Here is a 25,076-nt window from a genome sequence, read left to right on the forward strand (position 1 = left end):
TACGGTTATCATGTTTTTAATAGATGTTAGTACTATATCATTTGCTATGTGATACATTTGACACAAAAAAAATTTTTTGTTGAATGTTATTTAACATAGAATATTCAACTTGATTACATGTTTCTATCGCATTGAATTATAGATTTGCAAATCCATTGCATGGTTTCTATGTAATGTATGTTATTTTCTTACAAAGAAAAAAAAAACAGATTATTATGAGAATTTATTGTACAATGGATTTGGCCATAGATCATAGTTGTCCCGTTGCCGTCATTGCTTTCATTGGCTTATTTGTTCATCTACATGCTCATCAAGCCATTGTGTTCTTTAAAATTTTGACATTGGATTCTTCCAAATAAAGCCAAAACTACTTGTTTTTCCCATAAAATTTATTTACATGGGTTATCTTGTAGTGAAGCGAAATTTGGAGTATCACTTAATAGTAGTTACACGTAACACGTAAAAATATAATTTTTGTTAACCGGGCCTTGTGGCCTAGTGGTAAAGGGGTCACAGCTGTGACTTCCGCCACCGGGGTTCAAGGCACGGCCACTAGCAGGTTTACATAGGGGAATTGCCAGCCTCGTGGGATTAGTCTTTGGGCCTAGGAAGCCTTTGGGAGACCCGCGGTTATTCAAAAAAAAAAAAATATATATATATATATATATATATAATTTTTGATAGTTGTTCACTTGTTGTTACAACACTAGCTTTTACTTGTGTTCTAAGTCACTTGTACATTTAAAACTTATATATAGCCCGTAACGATAATCAACTTTGTCCGAGTTTGGGCTTGGAAATAAAATAAACAGTAGCCATATGGGCCAAACAAACAAGAATGCATATCTACCTGTTATTTATATTCGCTCTTGCTTTTCTCAATCTTGACTCTTTCAACCAACATTCGCGCCATAAGCTCCTAAGTTCCTCTCATCCAATGGATCACAAATGACAAAGAAAAACAAAAGACAGAGAAAACAGAGACAAAGCGAGAAACAAGACAAGGAATACAAAAAAATTAGTAAATCGAATCCCCCCCAAAAAAAAAAAGCTACTTTGGTTAACCAAAAAAAAATAAAAAATAAGAAAAGAGTTTCTTGAAACTCCCGGCGGCCTAGCTCCGGTTAAGTAAATGGCCGTGGCCTGGCTAATCTGGCCGTTCGTGCTATCTCTAACAGCACTTTCTGCGAATTCGATAACCGAATCAGAATCTTTGTTGAAATTCAAGAAGTCATTAACCAACACCAAGTCTCTTGATTCTTGGACACCAGATTCAGAGCCTTGTGGAGAAAGCCAACGATGGATCGGATTGATATGCAACAAAAACTCTGTCTTTGGCCTTCAAATCGAACAGATGGGTCTATCAGGAAAAGTTGATGTCGCTCCATTAAAAGACTTACCCTCTTTACGCACCATCAGCATAATGAACAACTCTTTCTCCGGTGACATACCCGAGTTTAACAGATTAACCGCTCTGAAGTCGCTTTACATATCAGGAAATCGATTCTCTGGTAACATCCCTTCTGATTATTTCGAAACAATGGTATCGCTAAAGAAAGCGTGGCTGTCAAACAACGAGTTCTCTGGTCTCATTCCTATCTCATTGGCAACTACATTGCCAAATCTCATAGAGTTACGCCTCGAAAACAATCAGTTCATCGGAAGTATACCTAATTTCACACAAACGACTTTAGCTATTGTTGATCTATCAAACAACCAACTAACCGGAGAAATACCTCCCGGTTTGTTGAAATTCGACGCCAAGAGTTTTGCGGGGAATTCTGGCCTTTGTGGCGCGAAGCTATCAACTGCATGCCCACAACCAAAAAATTCGACTGCATCGATAACGATAGAAGGAACAATGAAAGATGCAAATAAGAGCAAATACTTTTTAGCATTCGGGACATTAGGAGTGCTTCTTATCGTCGTGCTTGTCTCCTTAGCTTTCCGAAAAAAGAAAAAGAAGAGACGGAGGAAGAAGGCACGGCGTACCTCTGAACAAGACAATAGTGATGACCAACAAATTCAGGTCAGGTTACTTTCACATCTCAAAATATTAAAAAGAGAGTTTTTAAACTTAAAAATCACACAATTTTTTGATATGATTGAGACAGGTAACTGTTGAGGGATCAAATAGCTCAAGGCAAAGTAAGAGCAGTCGGTCCGGCGAATTGAATAAAGGTGTGGCTGGGACGACAGACCTAGTGATGGTCAACAAGGAAAAAGGTGTTTTTGGTTTATCGGACTTGATGAAAGCGGCGGCTCACGTGCTTGGTAATCCCGGCGGAGGAAGCAGCCGTCCTAGCAGTAGCGGAGGCGTGGGATCTGCGTACAAAGCGGTTCTTTCAAACGGCGTCACGGTAGTGGTGAAACGTGTGACAGTAATGAACCAAGTGAGTGTTGACGTATTCGACAAGGAGATTAGGAAACTAGGAAGCTTGCGACACAAGAACATATTAACGCCTCTAGCTTACCATTTCCGACGAGACGAGAAATTGCTAGTGTTTGAATTCGTTCCTAATCTGAGTTTGCTTCACCGATTACACGGCGATCACGAAGAATTTCAACTAGATTGGCCTTCTCGACTCAAAATCATTCAAGGAATCGCTAGAGGAATGTGGTATCTCCATAGAGAATTAGGGTTTTTAAACCTACCACATGGAAACCTAAAATCGAGCAATATATTTCTTGCGGAAGACGGCGAGCCACTCATCTCCGAATTCGGACTTCAAAAACTAATCAATCCAGACGCTCAATCTCAATCTCTCGTTGCATATAAATCTCCAGAAGCGGATCGTGATGGAACCGTCTCTGCAAAATCTGATGTGTTTAGTTTCGGAGTCGTGGTTCTTGAGATCTTGACCGGAAAATTCCCGTCTCAATACGCCGGTTTGAACAGAGCCGGTGGGGCAAATTTGGTGGAGTGGATTGGATCCGCCGTGGAACAAGGTGGTTGGATGGATCTGCTTCATCCGACGGTGGTTACAGCCGCCGCTGAAGATAAAATTTTAGAGGAGGAAATTGAGAACGTTTTAAGAATCGGTGTGAAATGTACCGGAGAAGATCCAGATCAGAGACCGAATATGACTGAAGTCGTCGATGAACTGACTATAGAAGATTCTAACGACGACTTTATCACCATAGAAACTTAGCTTCACCGTTTGATCAATTCCAACCGTTAGATTCATGCAGATTCACCATTTTTGTATTTTTTTTTTTTCTGTTTAAATTTGTATATGATTAAAGAATCAACTTAAGGCTACTTGTAAACAAAAAAGATGTGTTTTTACGTTTTGGGCATAGATTAGTTATCAGTCTGTTTTGCTGTTTTTCATTACCACCACTTGTAAACTTTGGTACTATTAAACACACATCATTAAAGCGATTTGCTGTTTTCATTACCACTTGTAAACTTTGGTATTAAACACACATATCATTAGAGATTTTCTGGTTTACTACCACTTGCAAACTTTGGTATATTAAACACACACCATTAGCGATTATATTATCAATGAAAGTTACGAATTACGAACCAATAATATGCCATATCACGTGTTTGTGTATACGTACGTGATGAAGAAGAAAATTGATAAATTGAATTGTATGACAGCTAAACACAGCTGTAGATTAACGAATCGTGAAATTATTATGTTTTTTTTTTCTATCATAGAAAATTAGAAATAATTAAATTATGGCCAGAATTAAGTTAGCAGACAACAAAAGACCCATCACTGCATTTGATTATTAATCATCACTCATAATTCTATGAACAAACAAATTATACGAGTACGAATAAATTGTATTATTGTGTTAATATAACCATTTTATCTAATACTAGTATTAATATGTTAGATGCAATATATTAGTGGCATTAATTAGAAATCTAACGCACATTGAACCAGGACAAACAAATATGACTTGAGTGAATTTCTCAAACATCAAATCAAGGCATCTATCAGTATAGAGTTACAATAAATATAATTTCGTGATGATTATTAAATGGAAAAATCTAATGACATTTGCTTACCCAATAAATGTTTTGCATAAGATGAGCTGTCCACATTACTGTTTAATAGGACCATTTTGTTATCTTTATAAAAACCTCATCGAATTGAACTCATATTCGTATTTTTAAAATTTAAATTTTTGGATTAAAAAGTCTTAAGAAATTCTCACTGGCTCAATCCAGCAGAGCACCACTCGTGCAACATTATTTTTCTTCTATTTGTAAATTGACCTCCATGTTTCTCGACTGTCCCATATCAATAATATAAGATAATTAATAATGTTTCCCACTGTAATTTCATGAAACAAAAACTAGTACACTATTAGTTTTCTCAATAAATTATACGGCTCAACATTAATATATGCCCATATGTATATTATTTGCTCGACAAACAAACGATAATTATTTGAATGATCTTATATCCCACATAAGAGCAAAAGAATGATATTAATTCATGAAAAAAGCAATTAATACAAGTGTTTAGAAATCCAGAAAACATAATTGAAGTATCTCTTTTTTTTTTTCCTCTATTTTGATTTTTGAAGTATCTCTTTTGTTGTGAAAGTTATATAAATAAAATTTGTCATACTAACTTCACCGTGAATCTTTTAAAAAGGCATAATGCATGGGAAATCGGGTGCAAGCACGTGAATGTCGGCCCATTGCAGCAGTCGAATAGTTGACTTGCTTCATATGATTCTTATTATTAAACAACACATTTTATTTATCCTTTTGAACTCTTTAACCAGTTTAATAAAAATTACATTGTTAGTTACCTTACATTTAATTTGTAAAATGTTTTTTTTTCCTTTTCTTTTTATTATTATGATAGTGGAAACCTTTTATCTAGTTTAAGAAATCTCATAATTTTACATTATATTTGAAATTCAATTTCGAAAGATTGCACATTTTTTAGATTATGAATACAAATTTATTAGGAATTCTAAAATATTGTAGGCAAAGCCGTCTATTGTGATCTTGTGTTTTATAAAAAAATATGTTTATCGGATATTGTATATATATAATATCTATCGTAGATCCGAGTGTTATATAGAGAAAACTGTATGATAAAATTATTATTTATAAAAATTTTATATATTATATAATATTTCTTATCAAAAAAAAAATTAAATCAAATATTTTTATGATGATGTAATAGGTAACAAAATAAAACTATAACAAATCGTAAATTTCAAATTAATGTTTGCAATTTATAACTGAATTTTGACAGTTTTTCGTAAATATCAAAATGTTCTATTTAACTTGAAAAAGGCGCTTCCCATGGCGGTTAAAAGCTGTTAAAAAGCATCTTAAAAATATAAATTTTGGATGTATTTGTTTATTTAATTAATTTTTCAAAAAAAAAAAAGCATCTAAAATTCTACTGTTGGTTTTTATTTTATTTTTCCCAGTCTCCATCATAAAAAAGAAGAAGTCTCTCTGTTTTACACTTTTTGTTTCTTTCTCTGTGTTTGTATTATTCTCATGAAACAATGGAACCACATGAACAAACTCACAGCGGCGACGGAGGAGGTGGAGGAGACTGTTCAGTTTCCGGATTCGACTCGGCTGAGAAAGTCATCATCCGATGGGACGCAACGGCGTCAGAAGAAGCAAGAGAGAAGATGATATTCAACGATCCACAAGAAGTTAAGCTTTTCCTCAACGCCGTCGATGAAATCCAAAAGTTTGTATCTTCCGGTGGAGAAATTGAGAATCGAGCTAACTCAGCTATCCAGATCGCTATGGCTCGTCTCGAAGACGAGTTCCGGAATATTCTCGTTTCTCATAGTTCTCCGATCAACTCTGATTCGTTAATGTTGTCGTCTTCATCTTCTTCTCAGCTTGAGGTTGATGAAGATGGAAGTAGTAGTAATAATGGTAACGAAGAAGATGAGCAAGAGGAAGAAGAAACGGATCTTCTGAAACGATCCGGTTCGAGTGCAAGTACCGGTTCAGCGGCGGTTCGATTACCGACGGGGAGAGGTAGTTACAGTAGATCCACCAGTAGTATACGCGAGATCGAGCTGATTCCGATCGAATCGGTGATTCATCTGAGCTGGATTGCTCGGCGAATGGTCTCCGCCGGTTATCTCCGTGAATGTATTCAAGTGTACGGAAGCGTTCGCAAATCCGCCGTTGATTCGAGTTTCCGGCGGTTAGGGATCGAGAAACTTAGCATCGGAGATGTTCAGAGGTTAAACTGGGAAGCGCTTGAGCAGAAGATCCGTCGTTGGATCCGAGCTGCTAAGATCTGTGTGAGAGTTGTCTTCGCGAGCGAGAAATTGCTCTGTGAGCATGTTTTTGAAAGCGTCGGAGCTGTCAACATCCACGAAGCTTGTTTCATGGAAACCGTTAAAGGTCCGGCGATTCAGCTGTTTAACTTCGCGGAGGCGATTAGTATCAGCCGGAGATCGCCGGAGAAGCTTTTTAAGATCCTTGATCTACACGACGCTTTGATTGAGCTATTGCCGGATATCGAGTCGGTCTTCGATCTGAAATCTTCAGATTCGATTAGAGTTCAAGCGGCGGAGATATTATCGAGATTGGCGGAAGCGGCGAGAGGGATATTATCGGAATTCGAAAACGCCGTTCTCCGTGAACCTTCTAGAGTTCCAGTTCCTGGAGGTACGATACATCCATTGACGAGGTACGTGATGAACTACATTAGCTTGATCTCAGAGTATAGACCAACGTTAATCGATCTCATAATGTCGAAACCATCGAGAAACTCAACGGATTCAAACACTCCAGATTTCGATTTTTCGGAGTTAGAGAACAACAAAGGTCCATTAGCACTTCATTTGATTTGGATCATAGTGATCCTGCAATTCAATCTTGAAGGCAAATCAAAGTACTATAAAAACGCAGCTCTATCGCATCTTTTCATCATGAACAACGCACATTACATTGTTCAGAAGATTAAAGGGTCGCCGGAGTTACGGGAAATGATCGGTGATCTTTACTTGAGAAAGCTAACGGGTAAGTTTAGGCAAGCTGCGACGTATTACCAAAGAGCTGCTTGGGTTAAAGTCTTGTATTGTTTAAGAGATGAAGGGTTACATACGAAAGGAAGTTTCTCATCAGGTGTTTCCAGAAGTGCGTTGAGAGAGAGGTTTAAATCTTTTAATGCTTTGTTTGAGGAAGTTCATAGGGTTCAATCACAATGGTTGGTTCCGGATTCTCAGCTGAGGGAAGAGCTGAAGATTTCGATATTGGAGAAGCTTAGTCCAGCTTACAGATCGTTTCTCGGGCGGTTCAGGAGTCACATAGAGAGTGGGAAACACCCGGAGAATTACATCAAGATCTCAGTCGAAGAACTAGAGACCGAGGTTCTTGACTTGTTTGAGGGGTGTTCTGCAACTCAGCATCTGAGAAGACGATCCGAGTGAGAGAGATAAGTATTTATTATTTTTTTCTTCTGAAGTTTTAGAGTTTTACGGAGACAGATTCTTTGAATTCTTTTCGCAAATTCGGGTTCTTTGCGGGAGAGCCAAAAACCGAGCAAGAAAGAAAGAAGGATTGATGATACGACTTTGATTTTTAAGTTTTCAGATTCATGAGTTGTAATGTTGTATGAACTTATAATATATCTGTTTGGTTACTTGCCAAATTCTTAGCTTATATCCTTCTTGTTCATATAAGTTGTTTTGTCTCAATGTCAAAGACTTCAAGCCCTTCGTACGCCTTATTTGGGGTGTTTGGTTTTGGTTATGGTTTTCTCCACGCTTGTGATAGACCAATGCATATGTTACAAGAAACCAAACATCAATCTATAATGCAACTTATGAAATTGAAATTTAAACATTACAAAAACAGAGCACACACAAACTAACCCCAACTAACACTACAACACCGAAGACAAAGGGTGATTTGGTTTCTTGACCTTTGTATTGTACAAACTAAACTCATGTGACCTAAAAGAATACATGTAGTAAAATTGAGGGTGTTGATATAGAGAATGGATTATCAAGTAGATGATTGTGACTGTTGTCACTACTTTATTCCCTTTTGTCTTCCTCCAAATCTTTTTCTGGTTCTCCTTCGTCCGCTTGTAAAAGTCTGGTTTCTGAGAGGTTCTTGACATCGTGAGAAGGAATTGGAGATGGTTTAATGAGGGTTAGTGTGTAATCGTCCTTCTCAAACTCCGCGCTTGTATCTACAGAAGATCCAGAGAATGCGTACCTATAAGAAAATAAGAACGGTACAAACAATCAGATGCCGTGCTATTGGCTATTCTGCAGTGTAATTCACATTTAGGCTCAATGACTATTGATAACAACTGACGAACATCAAAGGTCATATCGATGTTCTTCTTGGATTTGGCATTACCTAGTTGAGTTCTGAGATGGAGCCCAGAGAGAGCAGATAACAAGTAGGAGCGAGAAGGAGAGCAGTTGCCAAAAGGCCGGGATGATCCAAGCATTCTGCCAATGTTCGTTGTAAACATCCTTTGATTTGAAATAAAGCTGCCAAAGTCAAAAGCTTTAGTACAGATCTTTTTCTGATTTTGAATTAGAACAATCCAATGGTTCTTGCACTATTGGGATTAAAGACAGTTTGCTATAATATTACCTCGTAGCAAATCCAACCCAAGGAAACCAAAATGGCTACAGCCAAAGCATTTGTGAACTTTCTGTATATATCCAACTTGACCAACAACCTTCTGGTCTGAAGCTTCTTGAACGTAGCAGAAAGAGATTTGAATATCCATATGATGAAGAACGCATCCAATATTGCAACAGGAAGGACGAAAAACAGTCGAGCTTTCCCTGAGAGATCACTGACAGCACCGACATTTTCCATCAGCTCAAGAATTTCAGATGCAATAAAGAAGGTGACCCCAAGCATGATAACCTTTGATGTGAAACCCCCGAGCGTAGGTCTCACAACACCGTAGCCCATTGAAACCATCAGGATGATAATACGAGCACTTGTACGCTTGATAGAACCGAACGTGACTGCCCAGATGGTGATGACGGTTGGTCTGATCCCAGTCTCATTGAATTCAGCGTAATCAAAATACCAAAGTGCCATCTCACACATCCCCAGTGTTATCACCAAAGTTAAGCAATTCTGCAACGGAAGCACTTCCCTCCAGAATCTAGCACACTGCGAGAACCAGAAAATGCCAAGCAACACAAAAGCAAGCGACATGAACCCGTAAAAGTACATCAATGGAGCCATCCTACCAGGTAGATATCCGGTAGGGTTTTTCCAAATGGTTTTCCCTTCAACAACCAAATCCTTGAGATCAGAATCACAATGAATGAAGTAGAGGTTGTACATCCCGGTCCTAGTGACCTGGATCGATCTTGTAGGCAGCGTAACAGACAACTCATTCTCAGCAAACGAGACACCAAACACTTGTGGCCAACCAGAATCTTTAGCAGAAGGGCGGTAAATGACATCTCCGTGAGAACAAACACCGAGTTTCGCCAGATCAGATGTGCAACACACAGCTCTTTGCCCACCATAAGCAGATCCTCCAATGTTTTCCCGGTCCTCTACCTCGAAAACCACGGCTTGGACAGGTAATGAGGATCTGTTAGATACTTCCTCAGGCCTCTGAAACTTGATCTTCTCAAACCTGTCAATAGCATTGCGCCGTGGGATTAAGATTTACACACAACGAGTTTCAAATTAAGAAGCTTTAACAGCAGAACAGCTAAAGAAGCTACTCAAAGAACTAAACAAGCTTGGAACTTGACGATACTTGTTTATCTATAAGATCCAACGCCGTAAAGTAACAATCTTCCAACTAACAATGACCCAATTGACGAACATTGCACTTAATGAATTGTGATTACAAATCAGATCCTCCTAAGTAGATTTAAAAGAAGAAACTTTGTCTGACCCTTATATTAAAGAAATGGAAATCAGAGAGCTAAGAAAACCCTGAAATTACCGGATAAAGGAAGCGGCATCGAACTCGGAAGTGAAGTTATCAGAGGGAGAAGAAGAGTAGATGCCTTCACTGCCACCATGGAAGACAAAGGCGTTACCTTTAGAAATGAATCTCTCGTTTCGGTACTCATGCACCGACGCTTGGACTATCAAAGAAGAAGTCAGACAAAGCAGAAGAAGAAGATGGAGCAACATTGTAAACCCAATTTGTTGCAGAGATCTGAAGAAAGAAAGGAGAAAGAGAGCGCAGGTGCTGATGACTGAAGAAGTCAGTGAGAGCTGAGATGTGTCAAAATGGGTCGGTTGATCGGACGGCTGTTAAAGGTTGCACCTTGATCGTTCTCCAGAGATAGATGATCCACAATATGAAAGAAAGCGTTTAGTTGGACTAGTAAAGCCTCTAGACTAGATAGAGGGTTTGATATTTTAGTAGCTGACAATTATTGGATGGGCCTTCGTGTGCCCAATAAACTGTCCATGGAAACTGGATTTTTTTTTTTTTTTCCTGAATTTTATTATAAATTGCAAATTATGAAAACCGGTATATAGACGATTTTATTTGGACTTTATTAGATCTATACGACATATTTTACTTCATTTATGATGAACATTTTCAATGATCAAAGACCTGACGATATTTTATTCTCCATGTTTATGATGGATACCTTCAATGCATAAAATCACAGTGACTGGAAGATTTTACTTTTAATTTTTTATAAATTTGTTAATTTCTAAGATTATCGAGTGAATCAAGATGTTCTGGGAGACAAATATATGTTGTGTGGATTGCAAATTAATGTTTATAGCTGCATATCTTCAAACTATCAAGTTCATGTTGACCAATGAGTCTCTAAAATATAACAATAGTTACAAGGCTAAGAAAAAAGGTATTATTAATCTGAATAGTCTTGTGTGTTACAAGAAGTAAAAAGAGATTACAGAGCATGTTAAAAAAAAAAGGTCTTTCTATAAACCAAAGGTTATCCACCTGAAAATACACAACTACGTGCATACATGTATATATCATCTATCTTTATAATATACACACATACGCATACAAATATCTCATGTACTATCTGATGTTTTAGTTCCCAAAACATGTTTTGGTTTTATGGACCCAACCATGCAAAAAAAGGGACTCATGGGCTCTCTGCAGATAGAGAGAGACCCAAAAACTTCCATCAGAAAGAAAATGATGAAATTGATTGGAATGTTTTGAATTTTCTTTGTCTTGATCGATATCATTGAAGATTCTCTATCTGCAAAAACATAAGATCTAATATCAGATTCAGCTTTTAGATGCAAAGCAAATGTAATTAAGATTTTTTGTTCAGCTTAATTATTACCTGTACTTTCTTGAAAGAACATGAAAAGGGAACAGTGAATCAAATATTCAGATCTCAAGAACAATGACTGCAAAACAAAAACAAGAATATTGAATCAGTTCATGTTATTTTTGTTTTTTTTCTTGTTTCATCTTGTAAGAAATCAGAAGATCTAAAACTCACAATCGGAATCTGTTTTGACCCATTTACCCCCATCGCTACTACTTCTTTCTTCTTCTTCCTCATTCTTCAAAGAAAGTTGTTGCTTGTCTTGCAAGTATTTTTTCGTTGATGTTTGCTTTAAAGAAGTTTGAGTGTTTATTTTCTTGTGTAGCATCATTCTCAGCAACTGTATATACAGTGTAAATAATCAGAGACATGGAAAAAAAAACTAATTAAGTTTGAAATCGTGATTATATATGAATTTTAATTAGCAGTACCTTCTCCATTCTTGTTTCTTGAAACGTGTCTCTCAAGCTAGGGCTAGGAACTGGAGAGAAACCCTCTGTACAGACAAACATCTTCTTGAGAAGATGAGAAACAGAGGTTTTGCTCAAGTCTCTCTTACTCTTCTTCGTCTTGTTCTTGCTCTCTGTCGAAATCGCCTTGCATCTCCCTAAGATAACACTGATTGTACGCTCAATGTCTTCTTCCTTCTCATCACAAAGCGCGTTGCTGATTCTTCTATCGACCTCAAGACTCGAAGGACAATTCAAGAATCTATCCAAAGGAAGATTCGCCAATTCTCGATTCACATCAGACTTCCTCTTCTTGCTCCTTCTCGTCAAGAGTTTCGTCAGCTCCTTCTGCAGTTTCCCAACTTCCTCTGGAGTGAAATCTTCTTCTAGATCATCGGTTGAAGAAAGTTCTTGATCTCTATCTTGTGCTTGACCTTCCACTTTAGACACCGTCTCTTCTTGAATCTCTTCTTGATCAACTTTTTGTGATGTCTGCGCTTTGTTACCGAACGTTCCAATCGCGAGTAGTCCATGAGGCCAATCGCTAAACTCCTCTCTCGGTTGATCTTGTTTACATAAAACAAAATAAAATAATCAGAGAGCCAATCAATGTATAGGAGAATAGAATGTTGGGAGGAGTATTTTTGCAATTGCACATGTCCCAAGTAGACAACAAGTTTGGTAATAAAAAAAAAAAATGGTTCTCAACGAATAAGTAGACAATAGAATTTAATTAGTGTAATCTTGAACTTACGAGAAGAAACAGAGGATATGCTTGGTCTATGAGTATTAATCCCTTGTTTCCCATGTAGCTTGTTCTGCATCCACCCGAAGAACTGAAGAAAAAATATATATATTTATGAGTGATCATGTTACACTATTAATTTGAGAAATCAATGAACCATATCATAAGAGTACACGAACCTTCATGTCTTAATGACCAAGAAGAAAAAAACGAAATGAAATATTCAGGTTTCTGGTGAGTCAAGAAGTTTATATAGAAGAAGAAATTCAAAGACTTAAGATTTTTAATTCTTTTTGATGAATTTGATGGTTCAAGTTCCGAAATGACGGCCTTAGTTCTTCGTCCAGATTCACTTCTTCGAAAGAGAAAGAAATAAGGAAGAAGGAAAAAAAAAGTTTTTCTCTAAAGAAGAAAATTCTCGGAGTTGGTTTTGGTTAACTTGGGTTCAGATACTCACACTCTTCTTTATAGTTCATACCAGCTCACGACGTACGAGTCATATTGACGCACATGTCCCCATGCAAACGATCGAGGTCCAAAGAAACATTCTTCGGTGCATAATATTTAATTTGTATTATATCTTTAATTAATTTACCAGAGTATTATAAAAATATTAGTTTTGTATCAAAAGAACGTCACGGCTTTGATCATAATTCATATAACGGCACTTCATTTCATCAAATAGCCTCAAATTAATCTCTTTTCACCATTTTTCGACTATCTATAAAAGGAGAGGAAATTTATATTGAATCCCTAGAAACCATTTTGTCTCGTCATTGAATGGTTACTATGCTGACACGAAGATATAGAGGTTTCTACACATTTTGTTATTTGTGTGTGGTTTTCGGGGAAATTTACATTTTTAATAGATTTCTTGAAAGTAGCTTAAAAAGAATTTAGGAAAAAATATCTTTCAAATACAAATCAAACGTCAACAAATATTTTCATGAAATATATATCGTTTTAAGTATGACCTCTTACTGTGAAACGTATTATTGACCAAAAAAATTGCACTCTAAAGCTTTGATCCATAAGTAATTCTTAAGAGCAAAAACTAAATATGTAAACTATTTATTGTAAGGCTGATATCAAATTATAGAGCATTTCAGAAAAATCTAAGATGGAAAGAGCCAGAAAGAAAGAGAGAAATAAAAAAAAGCAAACCCCACGAAGCAACTCATGCCATTGTCCCCTTACCCTCTGGATTTCTCATCTCTATCCATTTTATTTCCATCAAATAATTGCATCTTATGTTGTGGGCGTGTAACGCATTTTGATCTAATCATCGATATATTACACTTTTCATGGTACCACGTTAGCATTACAAAGCCTTATGAGAAATGTATACTAATCCCAGATTTTATAAGTGAAAATTATTCAGAATGACCTACATTTTAATAGAAATAACTAGATTGACTCTGTTTTGAAAGATATAACTAGAATGACTCATATCTTTTGTAAAAAGACCTTCTAACCTGTTTCTACGTTATAATAACGAAATTGCCATTTTTATTTAATTTTGAAACAAAAAAAATAAAAATCATTTTTATATCACCAAAAAAAAACAAAATCCAAAACATTTTATCTCTTCTTCTTCGTTTCTTCGTTGCCCTCTTCTTCGCTATGTTGCTTCTCCCTCCTCCGTCAGATCGTCGCTTCTCTCTTCTCCACCGCTTCTACTTCATCTTCTTAGGTATTATCCAAAACAAAATCCAAAACTTCTATCTTTTTTTTTATCGACCAAGTCTGTGCACATCTAAAAATAACATTATCGACTTTTATGTGATGGTATTATCACCATAAACTATTGACGATACTGGTACAGTGGTACTTTTTTTTTTAACGCATCATCCGTTTAATAATATGTTTTAAATAATTTTGTATTCAAGTATTTAAAAAATGTTAATTTGATCAATACATCTTAATTTTGATACTTGCATTAAGTTTTTTTTTTTTTAAGTTTCAAAACGAAAATTTGAATTGAATGAAAATGGTGTGAGTGTGACAACCAAAAAAAAAAAAGATTTGAATGAAAATAAAGTACTTTTGAATTTATGATACCTGAAATTCACTATATAGTCAATTTAAATACTATGGTAAATTGATTTTTTTGACAGATTTTAGTAGATTTGATACATAGTATACACAGTTATGGAAAGACTGAAATAACCATACGATTTGGTATATTTTATAATGACGGTAACTAAAAATCCATTAATAAAAAATCAAGTAAAAATATTTTTCTTAAAATTTCTGTGTCAAAACTTAATTTTTAATTTTTTCATAATTTTAAGTGAATTTAAATAAAAGGAAAACTACAAAAAGCAGAATGAGAACTGAGAAAGAAAAAATAAAGAAAGAAGAAGAAGAAGAAGGAGACAAAAGGAAAGCAAAAAAAAGCAGTCTTGCTTTATCATCGGAGAGTTGAGCCCACCGCACCACTTCCAATCACGTGAACTCTGGTCCAATCGACATATGCCACGTCGTGCCTGCCCTTGCCTTTTCCACTTGTCTTTAATTAAACTATTTTGTTGATTTAGTTGCGTTTACCAAAAAAATATATGAAAAAACAACTGAAACTGTTTTAAGAAATTCAAACTAAAAAAATACTCTTTCTATTTCATAATATAAGATATTTTTTTAAAAAAAATTCAATGTGTTACATATCAATAACATTTTATAATTATTTATATTATGTGGTAGCATATACAGCTGAATAAAATGTCCATTAGATTTGTTTGAATCCAAAAAAATTTGATATCTGTAATTGTACGACACAAATCAAATACTAAAATCGATATCCGTTAAAAACAGAGTAAATCATAAATACAAAATTTTCAAAAGACGAATATCTACTCTACCGTAATATTTAGATATAGGTGCTTATATATTTTTGCACAAAAAAAAAAAAGGTGCTTATATATATACCGTATAATGATTTTCTTAGATTAATTATTTAAATATTTAAGTGAAGAAAATAAAATATAGTGGAAATTTTATCATTTGGGATTAAATCTTAAAATTTTATATATTTCTGTAATTATATTTTAAATTATCATTTTGGGTTGTGTAATTACTCTAGTAAAAAAACATAAGAAAATAAGGACGTGGCTTGAGGGAAAAGGTTGGGTAACGGTGGGTCCAATTATACAACCTCTTTCCCAAAGGGGTCGGGTTGACTTTCAACGGCTACTACCAATTCCACATGCTCTAGATTAGAAGATAGAGCCAATAGCCAAAGAACTCGAGCAATTTATGCACCAAAATCCAAGAGATTTTCATTACTTTCTATAGATTTATTTATTCGGACTAACTGTATTATTTATATACTACTAAATACTGTAACATGTATTTTTCTTTTTTACATATAACATACTCCCCCTCTGTTCCTAGATATTTGATGTTTTAGGTTTTTTTCTTGTTCCACAAAGATTGATATTTTGTAATAGCATCATTACTATTTTTATTTGTGACCAATAGAGAAAGGAGAGAAATGAAATTAATATTATTAAACTAATAATAAAACAATAAAATTTATAAAAATAACTTTTTCTTAATTAATGTGTAAAACTCAAAACATCACTCTTGTAAGAACAGAGGGAGTAATTTATGCTGGCTATATGTATAACGGTATAAATACTAAGAAATACAATGTTTGTTAATCAAATACATTGCTATGCATGTGATTTATTAATAGCAAAACAGATTCTAATCTATTTTCTATGCATCGATGTTGGTAATTCTAACACAATTATACAGATATATAACATAATTTAAGGGAATTACGAAAGTCCAATAGCGTTTCATGTTACGAAATGAACTAACATCATTGGAGGAAACATGCATATCTTATTTTGTCCCCATAAAACTTTGTTTTTACTTTATCTTCTTCTATTGCCTTCTCTTCTTTGATTATAATTATATCATTAGATATTAACAGTATCTTGAGAGAAGATCCAGATTAATTAACATAAACATATCGAAGTGTTTGTGGCGACTTGACTCTAAATGGTACATTGGTATTAAAAAAATGAGAGGGAAATGAGGAGAAGAAATGAATTGCGGACCACATAAACCGTCATTATTGGAAATAATATGTGGTTTATATGGTTGATACGTTGCCTTAAACATTTGCTAATCGTGATTAACAACATTTGTGATGTCTTTGTGATTTTAAACAGAACACGTGTAAGGCATCTGAATAATTTATATGCAACTGATCAAATTACTGAAAGTACTTATGTACTACTAATCTAGCCACAAAAAAAATAAGAGTACTAATATATATACATATCAATTGATCGTCATGCAACTCGTCAGCGTGCCATTCGTTTAGGAAGTGAGATTTTCTCTTTTACGGTTACAGAATAGATTACTCGTTAATTACAAATTGTGTATTCAAAACTATGTTACAAATTTTAAAACAAGAATTGTTACAAAATGAAAGGATAATTTTTACATGTTTCGGGGATTAATGAGGAATCGTTGAATCGACTTCCATCATCTACGAAAATTGTTGTGGTTTTTTTTTTTTTGCCAGTGAAGTCTTTAAGCTGTCGTAATACTCGAATTTTTACATGTTTCGGGAATTTCTTTAGATTTCATAAAACACAAAATGAAAGTTAAGAATATAAACTTTGACAGGGGTCTTAATAGTAATCACCAAATTAAGATGCAAAAAGGGTTTTCAATTACTCAATTAGAGAGAGGGAGAAGAGAGAGCTAGAGATATACATCGAGATAAGAAAAACAGATAGAAGAAAGCAGAAGAAAATGGGGAAGCACGTGAAGTGAGCATGACGAGGTCTCTTTGTGTTTTGTAACCTTTCCATAAGTATACTAAATCTTTCCATTTCTGGAATGTTTTCTCTCTACCGCTTCCTTTCTAAATCTACTCAACTCTCTCCCTTCTTCAATGACCTTTTGCCAATAGAATTACTGTCCTATTTTAATAGTATATCTAAACAGATCATTCTCATTGGATCTGAAATCTCTTTGTCTATAAGTCAATACAGGCTAATCTAATCTTGTTAGAGATACTATAAGATAACAATGTAGAAATTTGTTTGCTGTCTATTGGTTATTGGTACTTGTTCTTCGTCGTCTGTCTTTGAACCTGAGCACCGAGTTTGAATTTGGATATGATCACCGATTATGATCCTCTTCCCAATTTTTTTTTTTTTTTACAAAACTATATATAAAGTGGTTGCCTAGTTGTAATTGATTTATTTTGCTTACTATCACGATCATAGTACAGCTTGATTCAAATGTATATATATTATAAGATCACCTAATATTATTGTAAAGGGCAGCAATTATGTAAACTACACATAGAATATGGCGATCACATTATTTTTATCAAAAGTATTAAGCAACAAGCCAACAACTAATAAAAAGTTAATAACCAGATCATTGGTGCATTTGGTGTTTTAGTGGTTTCTATAAGTTATGAGGCATTTGGTTCAATAATGAGACATGATTTGGTGTTCTTAGCGACGATAAATGTATCGACTAGATTCTATGGTATTGGATCAGTGTGATCGGCTTGAATGGATCCTAAATCCAAAAGATGATACATACCAAATTGGGTGAGGAAGCTAATCCAAGACTACATCTAAAACATTTCACAATAAAAGAAGTTGATCATCCCTTTCATGATGTTCCCTAACAAAATCATCGACATCTTGTGATAAGTCTTGTTGTATTCTTTGTTGTCACATACAGGTTTTGTGCAACTAAATTTTTTTGATAAGTTCTTCTTTTTTCTTTTTTTTTAACCTTGAGCTCATCCAAATTACTTTTTCCGAGACTCCATCTACAACAATTTATGATGAATAATTTGATTTTCCCTTTCAGCGACATTGCAAGTGAATCCAAACATTGCAAACAAGTCCTACCAATAATTTTTCTAGAATTATAAAATAATTAATAAACCAAACACATCAGCTAAATTCATAAATTAATAAATCTATCGCAGTATATTAGTAGTTAAGTACATTAGTCTTCTAATTTTCAAACTTGGCTTACAATACAACTCTAATTACACGTACATATATTGGTGTAACACATTACTTTTACTTCTTCTTTTTTTTCTGAAGAAAGTAATTCCATTATTTGAATTTACATTCCCTCCTTAATTGTGTATTTTGTATCTCTCGCAATGTTCTGAGTTTCAGAGGTCAAGACAGCCACAAACTTCGAAACAGCAACCAATACACTGGAAACAAGCCAAAGCTGCACAAAGCTGAGAGAAGACAATGGTGCACTGATCACTCACCCTTGACATGCACTGCAAGCAACACATACAGCAAACGCGGTCCACCACTCCTGATGCCGCTCTTATCAGAAGTTCAGTTCCTTCCGTCTCCTTCGGCTCCTCAATCCACGGTGGCACGTTCTTTAACGTAGCGGTAACGTTCCCGAACCCATACCCTTGTTTCCCAAGCAAACTCGTTCTCACACTGTTGCTCCTCTGCATCTGCTTGTGGATTTGGTACGGTGGGTTCCTTAGAATCTCTTTGATTGAAACAGGTCTTGCCATCGTCTTCTCTTCCTCGTCGTGTTTGAGTGATAAAACCATTTGCGTGTATTCGCTTGGAAACCCTGTTTGTATACTCAATCTCATGACCTGATCAAGGAAGGAAAAGATGTTATAAGTTAAGAAGAAGAAAAAATGACCAACAATGTCAAATCACAACCCCTACTACACCTTTTCTTGCAGCTCTTTCTTGTCTTCGAACCAAGCTCGAGCAGTGAGTTCATTGATTTGTCTCCTAGCAAGAACCTGTGTTTTAAAGGTTAGCAAAAGAAGCTTTGTTACATTTCTTACATTTTCGAGTAATTAAGTAAACCTTGTCTAGAGGAATGTCTTTAGCCTTCTGCACTGTCAGCTCTATTGTGAAACAGCTCATATCAGCCAGTGTGCCTCTGAGTTCAACTTCATCTGGGAACTCTCCTTTGTATCTTCCAGACAAGATCAAAGGATCACAGAGCGTAATATCTGGAATATGACAAGGAAACAGCTGCAAAAGACACAAAGAAAAGAAGAAGTTCAAGAAAGAAATCCAACAACTGTATGTTATTGAAGTTGCTAAGTTACCTCGACTGATCGGAGAAGTTTGAGAGCGTCGAAAGTGGTATTGGCTACGATCGTTGAAGAAGCTATATCAAATAGTCTACTCATCTGATGCTCGAATGAATCTGGCTAGGTGTATTGTTAATACAAAGCCAAGAAATGTTTTTTAGTTTCTTGATTCTGAATTAGTTACACTATCAGCGATAATCAAACGAATAGAACAGAGGAGATTACAATCTACCTGTGTTGTTTGTGCCATCATAGTAACCATTCCCTATCCGCGCTAGCATTTGCAAGAAGTAATGGTTGCAAAAAGAACCTGTGGAATTGTTTCTAATCAAGATTTTGATATTTATATGAGAGAAGCAAGCAAGTAAAAGCAGAGTATTCTTTTACTTACCAATGCCAAAGGTAGATATCCGAGGAGAAATCGATTTCCCGTTTCTGCTACAAGATTCTTTCATAGCATTACATATCTCTCTCTCGTTTTCAACAGATCCATCAGTGACAAGGTATACAAGAGGAACTCCAATATTGCTTCCTTCAAGTAGTTTTATTGCCTAAAACCACACATGAAGAAGAGTCTCAGAAGTTTTGACTTATGTATTGAAAAAGATAAGAGATTCTAGAAAAAGGACCTGTTTGAGGGGAAGTAACATGTTTGTTCCACCATTTGCAATTAAATTAGTATCAAGCCATTCAGTCACAGCGGAGATAGTTTCATCTGTTGCAAACTCCATTGAAGTTGAGAATTCAAGAATTTCGTCATTGAAAGCGATTATGTTGAAAACATCTTCAGCTTGTAACTTAGCCAAACACTCTAACAAAGCTTTCTTCACATCCTCAAGCGGCTTCCATTTCATGCTTGCACTTATGTCAATCACAAACACAACTCTTCTTTTGAAAAGCTGTAGATAAATAACAACATTGCATTGATCATGTGAACATATCACAATAAAGCAAAAGATTCGTAGTTGTTGTGAGAACAAACAAACCTTCTTATGCTTGGTGGTTCCAGGGAAAAGATACAAACAGAAAATTCCTCTGTCATCTGAATCCCATGGAGATGGAGACTTAATCAAAACATTACCACTCAGATCACCAGAGGAAACCTGTAAAAGGCAAACAAAGATCATCCTAAGGATCAAGAAGAAGAATACAAAAATGCTTCAGAGAAAGAATCAAGAATTCTCACATTGAATGAAACACCAAAATCAACCCTTGACCAAGATGGTACTTCAGCTTCATACTCGCAGCTTAATTTACCCGCTTCACGGTGAATCACCTGAGAATGATTGTCACACATTACTCAATCCACAGTTAACAATCTGAAAACAAGCAAAGAAACTGTGAACACAATTAAATACCTTTAAAGGATGGCTTGTATAACTAGAAGCTACTTCACCGCCACTAACACAAGAATTCATGTTTAACACAATCTTTTCTCGTTTAGTAATCTCCTTGCCTACAGGATTCACATAAGCAGGGAATCTAAAAGGCACATTGAGATGAAACTTGCCGTCTCTGTAAATCAATTTCTGAGACCAATTCACATTAACCGAAAAGATTGATCCTCCAACAACCTATAATTAACAACAACTTTTTCAGCATCATTTATAACAAAATCCAAAGAAATTAACTATAAAAAGTGAGACAAAGAACAAACATGTGGGATCTTGAAAGTATAGATATGAGACTTGAAGAAACGAGAATCTTTGTCTTTATGAACGTTTTCAAAGTCAGAAGTTTCATCCTCTGTAACTAGTTTGGTCTTGTAAGATTTCTCATTGCTTAAAACATCAATCTCAGCACCTAGAAGTGTGCCCTGTTACACAATGTCTTCCACTTATTTCCCAAAAAATATCTGAAACAATTCTATTAATGGAAAGAAAGAGAAAAGATAGATAAAGTAGTTTCTTTGTCGTTTTGTTGTAATGAAATTACCTTCTCACCCATAGGAACACCGACACAGCAGTCAAAGCGTTTGCTAGGCATAACGCAGTGAACTCGCCACCGTCCGGTGACGGTGACAAACGCCATGTCGAGCCAACAATCTACTCTCATCTCAATTCCGAGCATCTGAAGCGGCACGAGCGCTGAAGGATCGCATCGTGCGTGAACGTACGGCTGGTAACTAGGAACGTCGGGGTTATCAACAGCCACCGGATCTGTGATTGAAGCGTAAGCCGTAATCGCCGTCGGAAGAAAATTCTCCGGCGATGAAGGAGAATCCGGTACTACAGGAGGAGTGATGCCTTTGCCGTAGTATATTCGTCTTGAGAGCTTAAGACCTTGCTCTACTCGAAGTGCGAACTCTTCCGACATTCTTTTGGTTTTCTCCGGCGAGATTTTCTCGGCGATAATGAGAGCGAAGTTGAAGAAAGTGAAAAGAGATTTATCAGGTCCGTGTTTAAAGGGGGATTTTAAAATCGGCCGGTGAAAGGAACGGCGAGAAAAAGATTTTAATAAGTGGGATGTTGTACCCAATGGATTATGTACACGTGGAAAGCATCCCTGCCGCCACAACAGTCACGGATTTATATGTAGATAATTTTTTTTAGTTTCCTGTGGAATAAATTGATACTCCCTCCGTTTCGTTTTAGTTGTCATTTAAGGTTTTCTCATACAAATTAAGAAAGAAAATCATTAAATTTTATGTTTTACCCTTTTATTATGATATTTTATAATTTTTTTATTGATCAAAACATTAAAACAATAGGGATAAAACTGAAATTTTTACAAAACATTTGTATTGAAAATCTAAAACGACAACTATTATGAAACAAAAATTAAATTCTAAAACGACAACTAAACTAAAACAGAGGGAGTATGTTTTTCTTTTTTTTTCTTTCGAGATGGTATAAATAGTTTCAACTTTAAACTCAATAATAGTTTTGACTTTAAACACAATAATAGTTTGGTAGGAAAGAAAATAACTAACATGCTTTTGAGGTTCTTTGTTATTTTGAATTCAAATTTGCAATTGCTAATTCAATTTAACTTTTTGGCGTCAAAATGACAGAAATAAGTTTTATTAGGTTATGGTTTCATTCAGTTTTTACGTTTCGGCTCAAATTATCCTATGGTATCTATGCTTTTGTGTGTTTTTCTTACCTTTTTCTTGCAAGGAGTTGGTGTTTTTTTCCAATTCTTAATTGATATTGAATGTTTTGAGATTAAAGAATTTTTGTTGTTCTAAAGAAAATATTTTTGCACAAAAAAGACTATTTCAACCATTTTCTTGTTTCAGAATTCAATCTCTCAAAACAACCCAAAAAACCAACACTTTGATGAACATTTTTCTATCATTTCCTCTTCATTGATTATGCTTCCTCTAACTCAACCACTTTTGTTTGGATATTTCGGCTACCAAACCAATATATATGTATATACTCTTTTATGTGTAAGAAATAAATTGTAAATATCATTTGACTACTGTATATCATTTGATTTCAATAAATAAACAATGTAAAAAAAAAAAACTCGACAGAATCTTCCGGCTCCACGTCGGGACCGGACCACGATCGACTGCTCAATATAAATTCGTCGAACCAAATCATTAGACATGTAGGCCATGTACAATAAATCATTTATTACATACAAAAACAAACAACTTTAATCGATTATCCGTATATTCTGATCTCTAGCTCTCTCTATAGTTGATCATTCAATTTCACATACTGGTTACAAATTTGGTTTGCATAACTTGCCAAAGTATTGGCAAATATAGATTCATGGGACAGGCTGATGAAGCCCATGCTTGTGGCCCCCATTTTATATAAAGATTTCGGCCCCCATTGACTTTAGTCTAGTGGTTTAGATATAAGGGATATAAGGCTACTCTCCTCTCTTTCCTAGGTTCGAACCTTTTAAGCTGCCAAAATGCATTATTTTTTTTTTCCCCTCGTTTGCTGTCAAAAAAACTGGCACAAATTTTTTTCTCCGCTTGTGACCTCTCATTTGTCAGCGCCGGCTCTGGATTCATTAAAAGTAAAATTAAAATATAGGGTTAGCTTTTTTAATTAAAGGCTGAGGGAAAAAGCTGGTTTAACTGATTGTTGTTGTCTGCCATGCTTTCAATTAGTAGTGAGGATCCTTGTTTAAAAAATCGCTAGGCGCTAGTCGGGCGCTCGGCATGGGCCTAGCGATTAATCGGAAAATCGGATTAAAATCGGGGATTAATCGAGGATTAGTTTTAGGGTTATTTTAATATTTTTAAAACATATTAATCTAATATTATTTTCAAAATTGCAGTAAACACATAAAAATGTATTTTTGAGACAAATTTTTATGATTTTTATTTCAAATTTATGATTTTTATTAAAATTTGAACATAAGTTATTGTAAAACATTACAAACTCCCAATTCAAATGATTGAATAACAAAAATAAAAAGTTTTTTTATACTAGTAATCTAAAATAATCGGGGTATGTAAGATTAGGCAGAAAATAATCGGATTATGCGGGAAGTAATTGGATTAGGCGGAGAGTAATCGGGTGACTGATTTCTTTAAGGGATTAGTCATTAATCGAGGCGGATAGGGTGGGCCTAGCGATTAAGCGGGGAGTAATCGGGTTTAGGCGGGGATTTTTAGAACAGGGGTGAGGATTAATGAAAATTGGGCAAATTTTTTGTTTCATTACTGAATTTTAGGTTTTGGTCCACTAAGATTTGAGACGGTCCTACCTTATTTATAAAATGAAGTTGTAACCACTAACTAGTCGGCGTCGGGCCAACTACAACACTGCTTGCTGCTGACATTTTCAATTTTATTTATTTACGTTATGATATGCTTTTTGATATGAAAAGATATGATATCATTAATTTGACTGTTTAATTTATTTTGTTATCTTCTGATTACTAACCAAGTCAATACACTCATAAACCATTTTATTAAATAACATTTTAGTTTCAACTGCGTGTCGTCGATTGCAATTAAATAGACGTGAAACGATCTTTTTACTATTTAGCTTTCAAAAATCAATCTTTTATTTATTAAAATCGTTCCTCTCACTAAAATACTAACCACTTCCCCAATTGACATGCTGAGTACAATTATTTGAATAGACGACATGAAGGTGGGTGTCATGACCAACTTATTTAATTTGATCTAAGAGCACCATTAACATTAGTCTCTTAATATAATTCTTAACAATAGAAAAAAAGAAAAATAATAAAAAGTTAAGAGAAAGAAGAGAGAAGCAATAAAAGCTCTTATATAAGAGACATTCTTACAAACCTTAAGACACGTACAGTTGTAGCAATGGTCAATTTGTATTAAAAAATTAAAATATTATTTTTTTTTGTCTTTTAAGAAATCTCATAGTATACCACCGTTAATGATGCTCTAATATCTTTTGGAAAAACTTTAACTAGTTTTAGGGGGTGTTATTCAATGGTGGAGTTAAAGTTAATTCTTTAAGGTTTAGATTTGTTTTCTGATACTGGTTTTAAGAATCTGTTTGTGTGGATTTCAAAATCTCTGCAGTATATCTTGGATTTTGATTCTAATAATTTACTCATGAAACTCTAAAGAGGTTTCATTTGAAATGACTTAATA

At 35.0% G+C, this 25,076-nt stretch overlaps 5 protein-coding genes across 5 annotated transcripts; 2 read left to right on the top strand and 3 right to left on the bottom strand.

The window, feature by feature from the left end:
* The first annotated feature begins 759 nt into the window (after positions 1-759).
* LOC9324942 (pollen receptor-like kinase 3) lies at positions 760-3,898 on the top strand. Its single transcript, XM_002887388.2, has 2 exons — positions 760-2,029; positions 2,115-3,898. The coding sequence occupies exons 1-2, from the start codon at positions 1,133-1,135 to the stop codon at positions 3,150-3,152; spliced, it is 1,935 nt and encodes a 644-aa protein (XP_002887434.1). The 5' UTR covers positions 760-1,132; the 3' UTR covers positions 3,153-3,898.
* Positions 3,899-5,376: 1,478 nt separating this feature from the next.
* LOC9323499 (exocyst complex component EXO70A1) lies at positions 5,377-7,683 on the top strand. The gene has a single exon (XM_002887389.2). The coding sequence runs from the start codon at positions 5,500-5,502 to the stop codon at positions 7,396-7,398; it is 1,899 nt and encodes a 632-aa protein (XP_002887435.1). The 5' UTR covers positions 5,377-5,499; the 3' UTR covers positions 7,399-7,683.
* A 74-nt stretch (positions 7,684-7,757) lies between these two features.
* LOC9323500 (transmembrane protein 87A) lies at positions 7,758-10,275 on the bottom strand. Its single transcript, XM_002888833.2, has 4 exons — positions 9,915-10,275; positions 8,582-9,596; positions 8,339-8,475; positions 7,758-8,191 (listed from the first exon to the last, which is right to left on the bottom strand). Exons 1-4 carry the CDS (start codon positions 10,106-10,108, stop codon positions 8,008-8,010), a joined length of 1,530 nt encoding a protein of 509 aa, XP_002888879.1. The 5' UTR covers positions 10,109-10,275; the 3' UTR covers positions 7,758-8,007.
* A 514-nt stretch (positions 10,276-10,789) lies between these two features.
* Positions 10,790-13,234, bottom strand: LOC9324943. Its single transcript, XM_021035701.1, has 6 exons — positions 12,621-13,234; positions 12,451-12,532; positions 11,679-12,262; positions 11,422-11,587; positions 11,260-11,326; positions 10,790-11,172 (listed from the first exon to the last, which is right to left on the bottom strand). Exons 1-5 carry the CDS (start codon positions 12,624-12,626, stop codon positions 11,307-11,309), a joined length of 858 nt encoding a protein of 285 aa, XP_020891360.1. The 5' UTR covers positions 12,627-13,234; the 3' UTR covers positions 10,790-11,172; positions 11,260-11,306.
* A 5,149-nt stretch (positions 13,235-18,383) lies between these two features.
* Positions 18,384-22,005, bottom strand: LOC9324944 (inter alpha-trypsin inhibitor, heavy chain 4). The gene is made up of 12 exons (XM_002888835.2): positions 21,461-22,005; positions 21,183-21,341; positions 20,884-21,099; positions 20,712-20,801; positions 20,512-20,628; positions 20,155-20,424; positions 19,917-20,076; positions 19,758-19,835; positions 19,541-19,641; positions 19,293-19,463; positions 19,151-19,225; positions 18,384-19,069 (listed from the first exon to the last, which is right to left on the bottom strand). The coding sequence occupies exons 1-12, from the start codon at positions 21,839-21,841 to the stop codon at positions 18,614-18,616; spliced, it is 2,274 nt and encodes a 757-aa protein (XP_002888881.1). The 5' UTR covers positions 21,842-22,005; the 3' UTR covers positions 18,384-18,613.
* Between the last annotated feature and the right edge of the window lie 3,071 nt (positions 22,006-25,076).

This window comes from Arabidopsis lyrata (assembly GCF_000004255.2).
Source record: "Arabidopsis lyrata subsp. lyrata unplaced genomic scaffold ARALYscaffold_2, whole genome shotgun sequence".
Lineage (NCBI taxonomy): Eukaryota > Viridiplantae > Streptophyta > Magnoliopsida > Brassicales > Brassicaceae > Arabidopsis > Arabidopsis lyrata.

Excerpts from the sequence above, each read along its gene's own strand:
- LOC9324942 (XM_002887388.2), top strand. The coding sequence starts at position 1,133 with ATGGCCGTGGCCTGGCTAATCTGGCCGTTCGTGCTATCTCTAACAGCA. Across the intron at positions 2,030-2,114 it reads GTGATGACCAACAAATTCAG|GTAACTGTTGAGGGATCAAA; the intron begins GTCAGGTTACTT and ends TGATTGAGACAG.
- LOC9323499 (XM_002887389.2), top strand. The coding sequence starts at position 5,500 with ATGGAACCACATGAACAAACTCACAGCGGCGACGGAGGAGGTGGAGGA.
- LOC9323500 (XM_002888833.2), bottom strand. The coding sequence starts at position 10,108 with ATGTTGCTCCATCTTCTTCTTCTGCTTTGTCTGACTTCTTCTTTGATA. Across the intron at positions 9,597-9,914 it reads GATGCCGCTTCCTTTATCCG|GTTTGAGAAGATCAAGTTTC; the intron begins GTAATTTCAGGG and ends TGCTATTGACAG. Across the intron at positions 8,192-8,338 it reads CCATCTCAGAACTCAACTAG|GTACGCATTCTCTGGATCTT; the intron begins GTAATGCCAAAT and ends ATTTTCTTATAG.
- LOC9324943 (XM_021035701.1), bottom strand. Across the intron at positions 11,588-11,678 it reads AAGAAACAAGAATGGAGAAG|TTGCTGAGAATGATGCTACA; the intron begins GTACTGCTAATT and ends CTGTATATACAG. Across the intron at positions 11,327-11,421 it reads GGTCAAAACAGATTCCGATT|TCATTGTTCTTGAGATCTGA; the intron begins GTGAGTTTTAGA and ends TTTGTTTTGCAG.
- LOC9324944 (XM_002888835.2), bottom strand. The coding sequence starts at position 21,841 with ATGTCGGAAGAGTTCGCACTTCGAGTAGAGCAAGGTCTTAAGCTCTCA. Across the intron at positions 20,629-20,711 it reads ATTTTGGTGTTTCATTCAAT|GTTTCCTCTGGTGATCTGAG; the intron begins GTGAGAATTCTT and ends TGCCTTTTACAG. Across the intron at positions 19,642-19,757 it reads TGATGGCACAAACAACACAG|ATTCATTCGAGCATCAGATG; the intron begins GTAGATTGTAAT and ends ACACCTAGCCAG.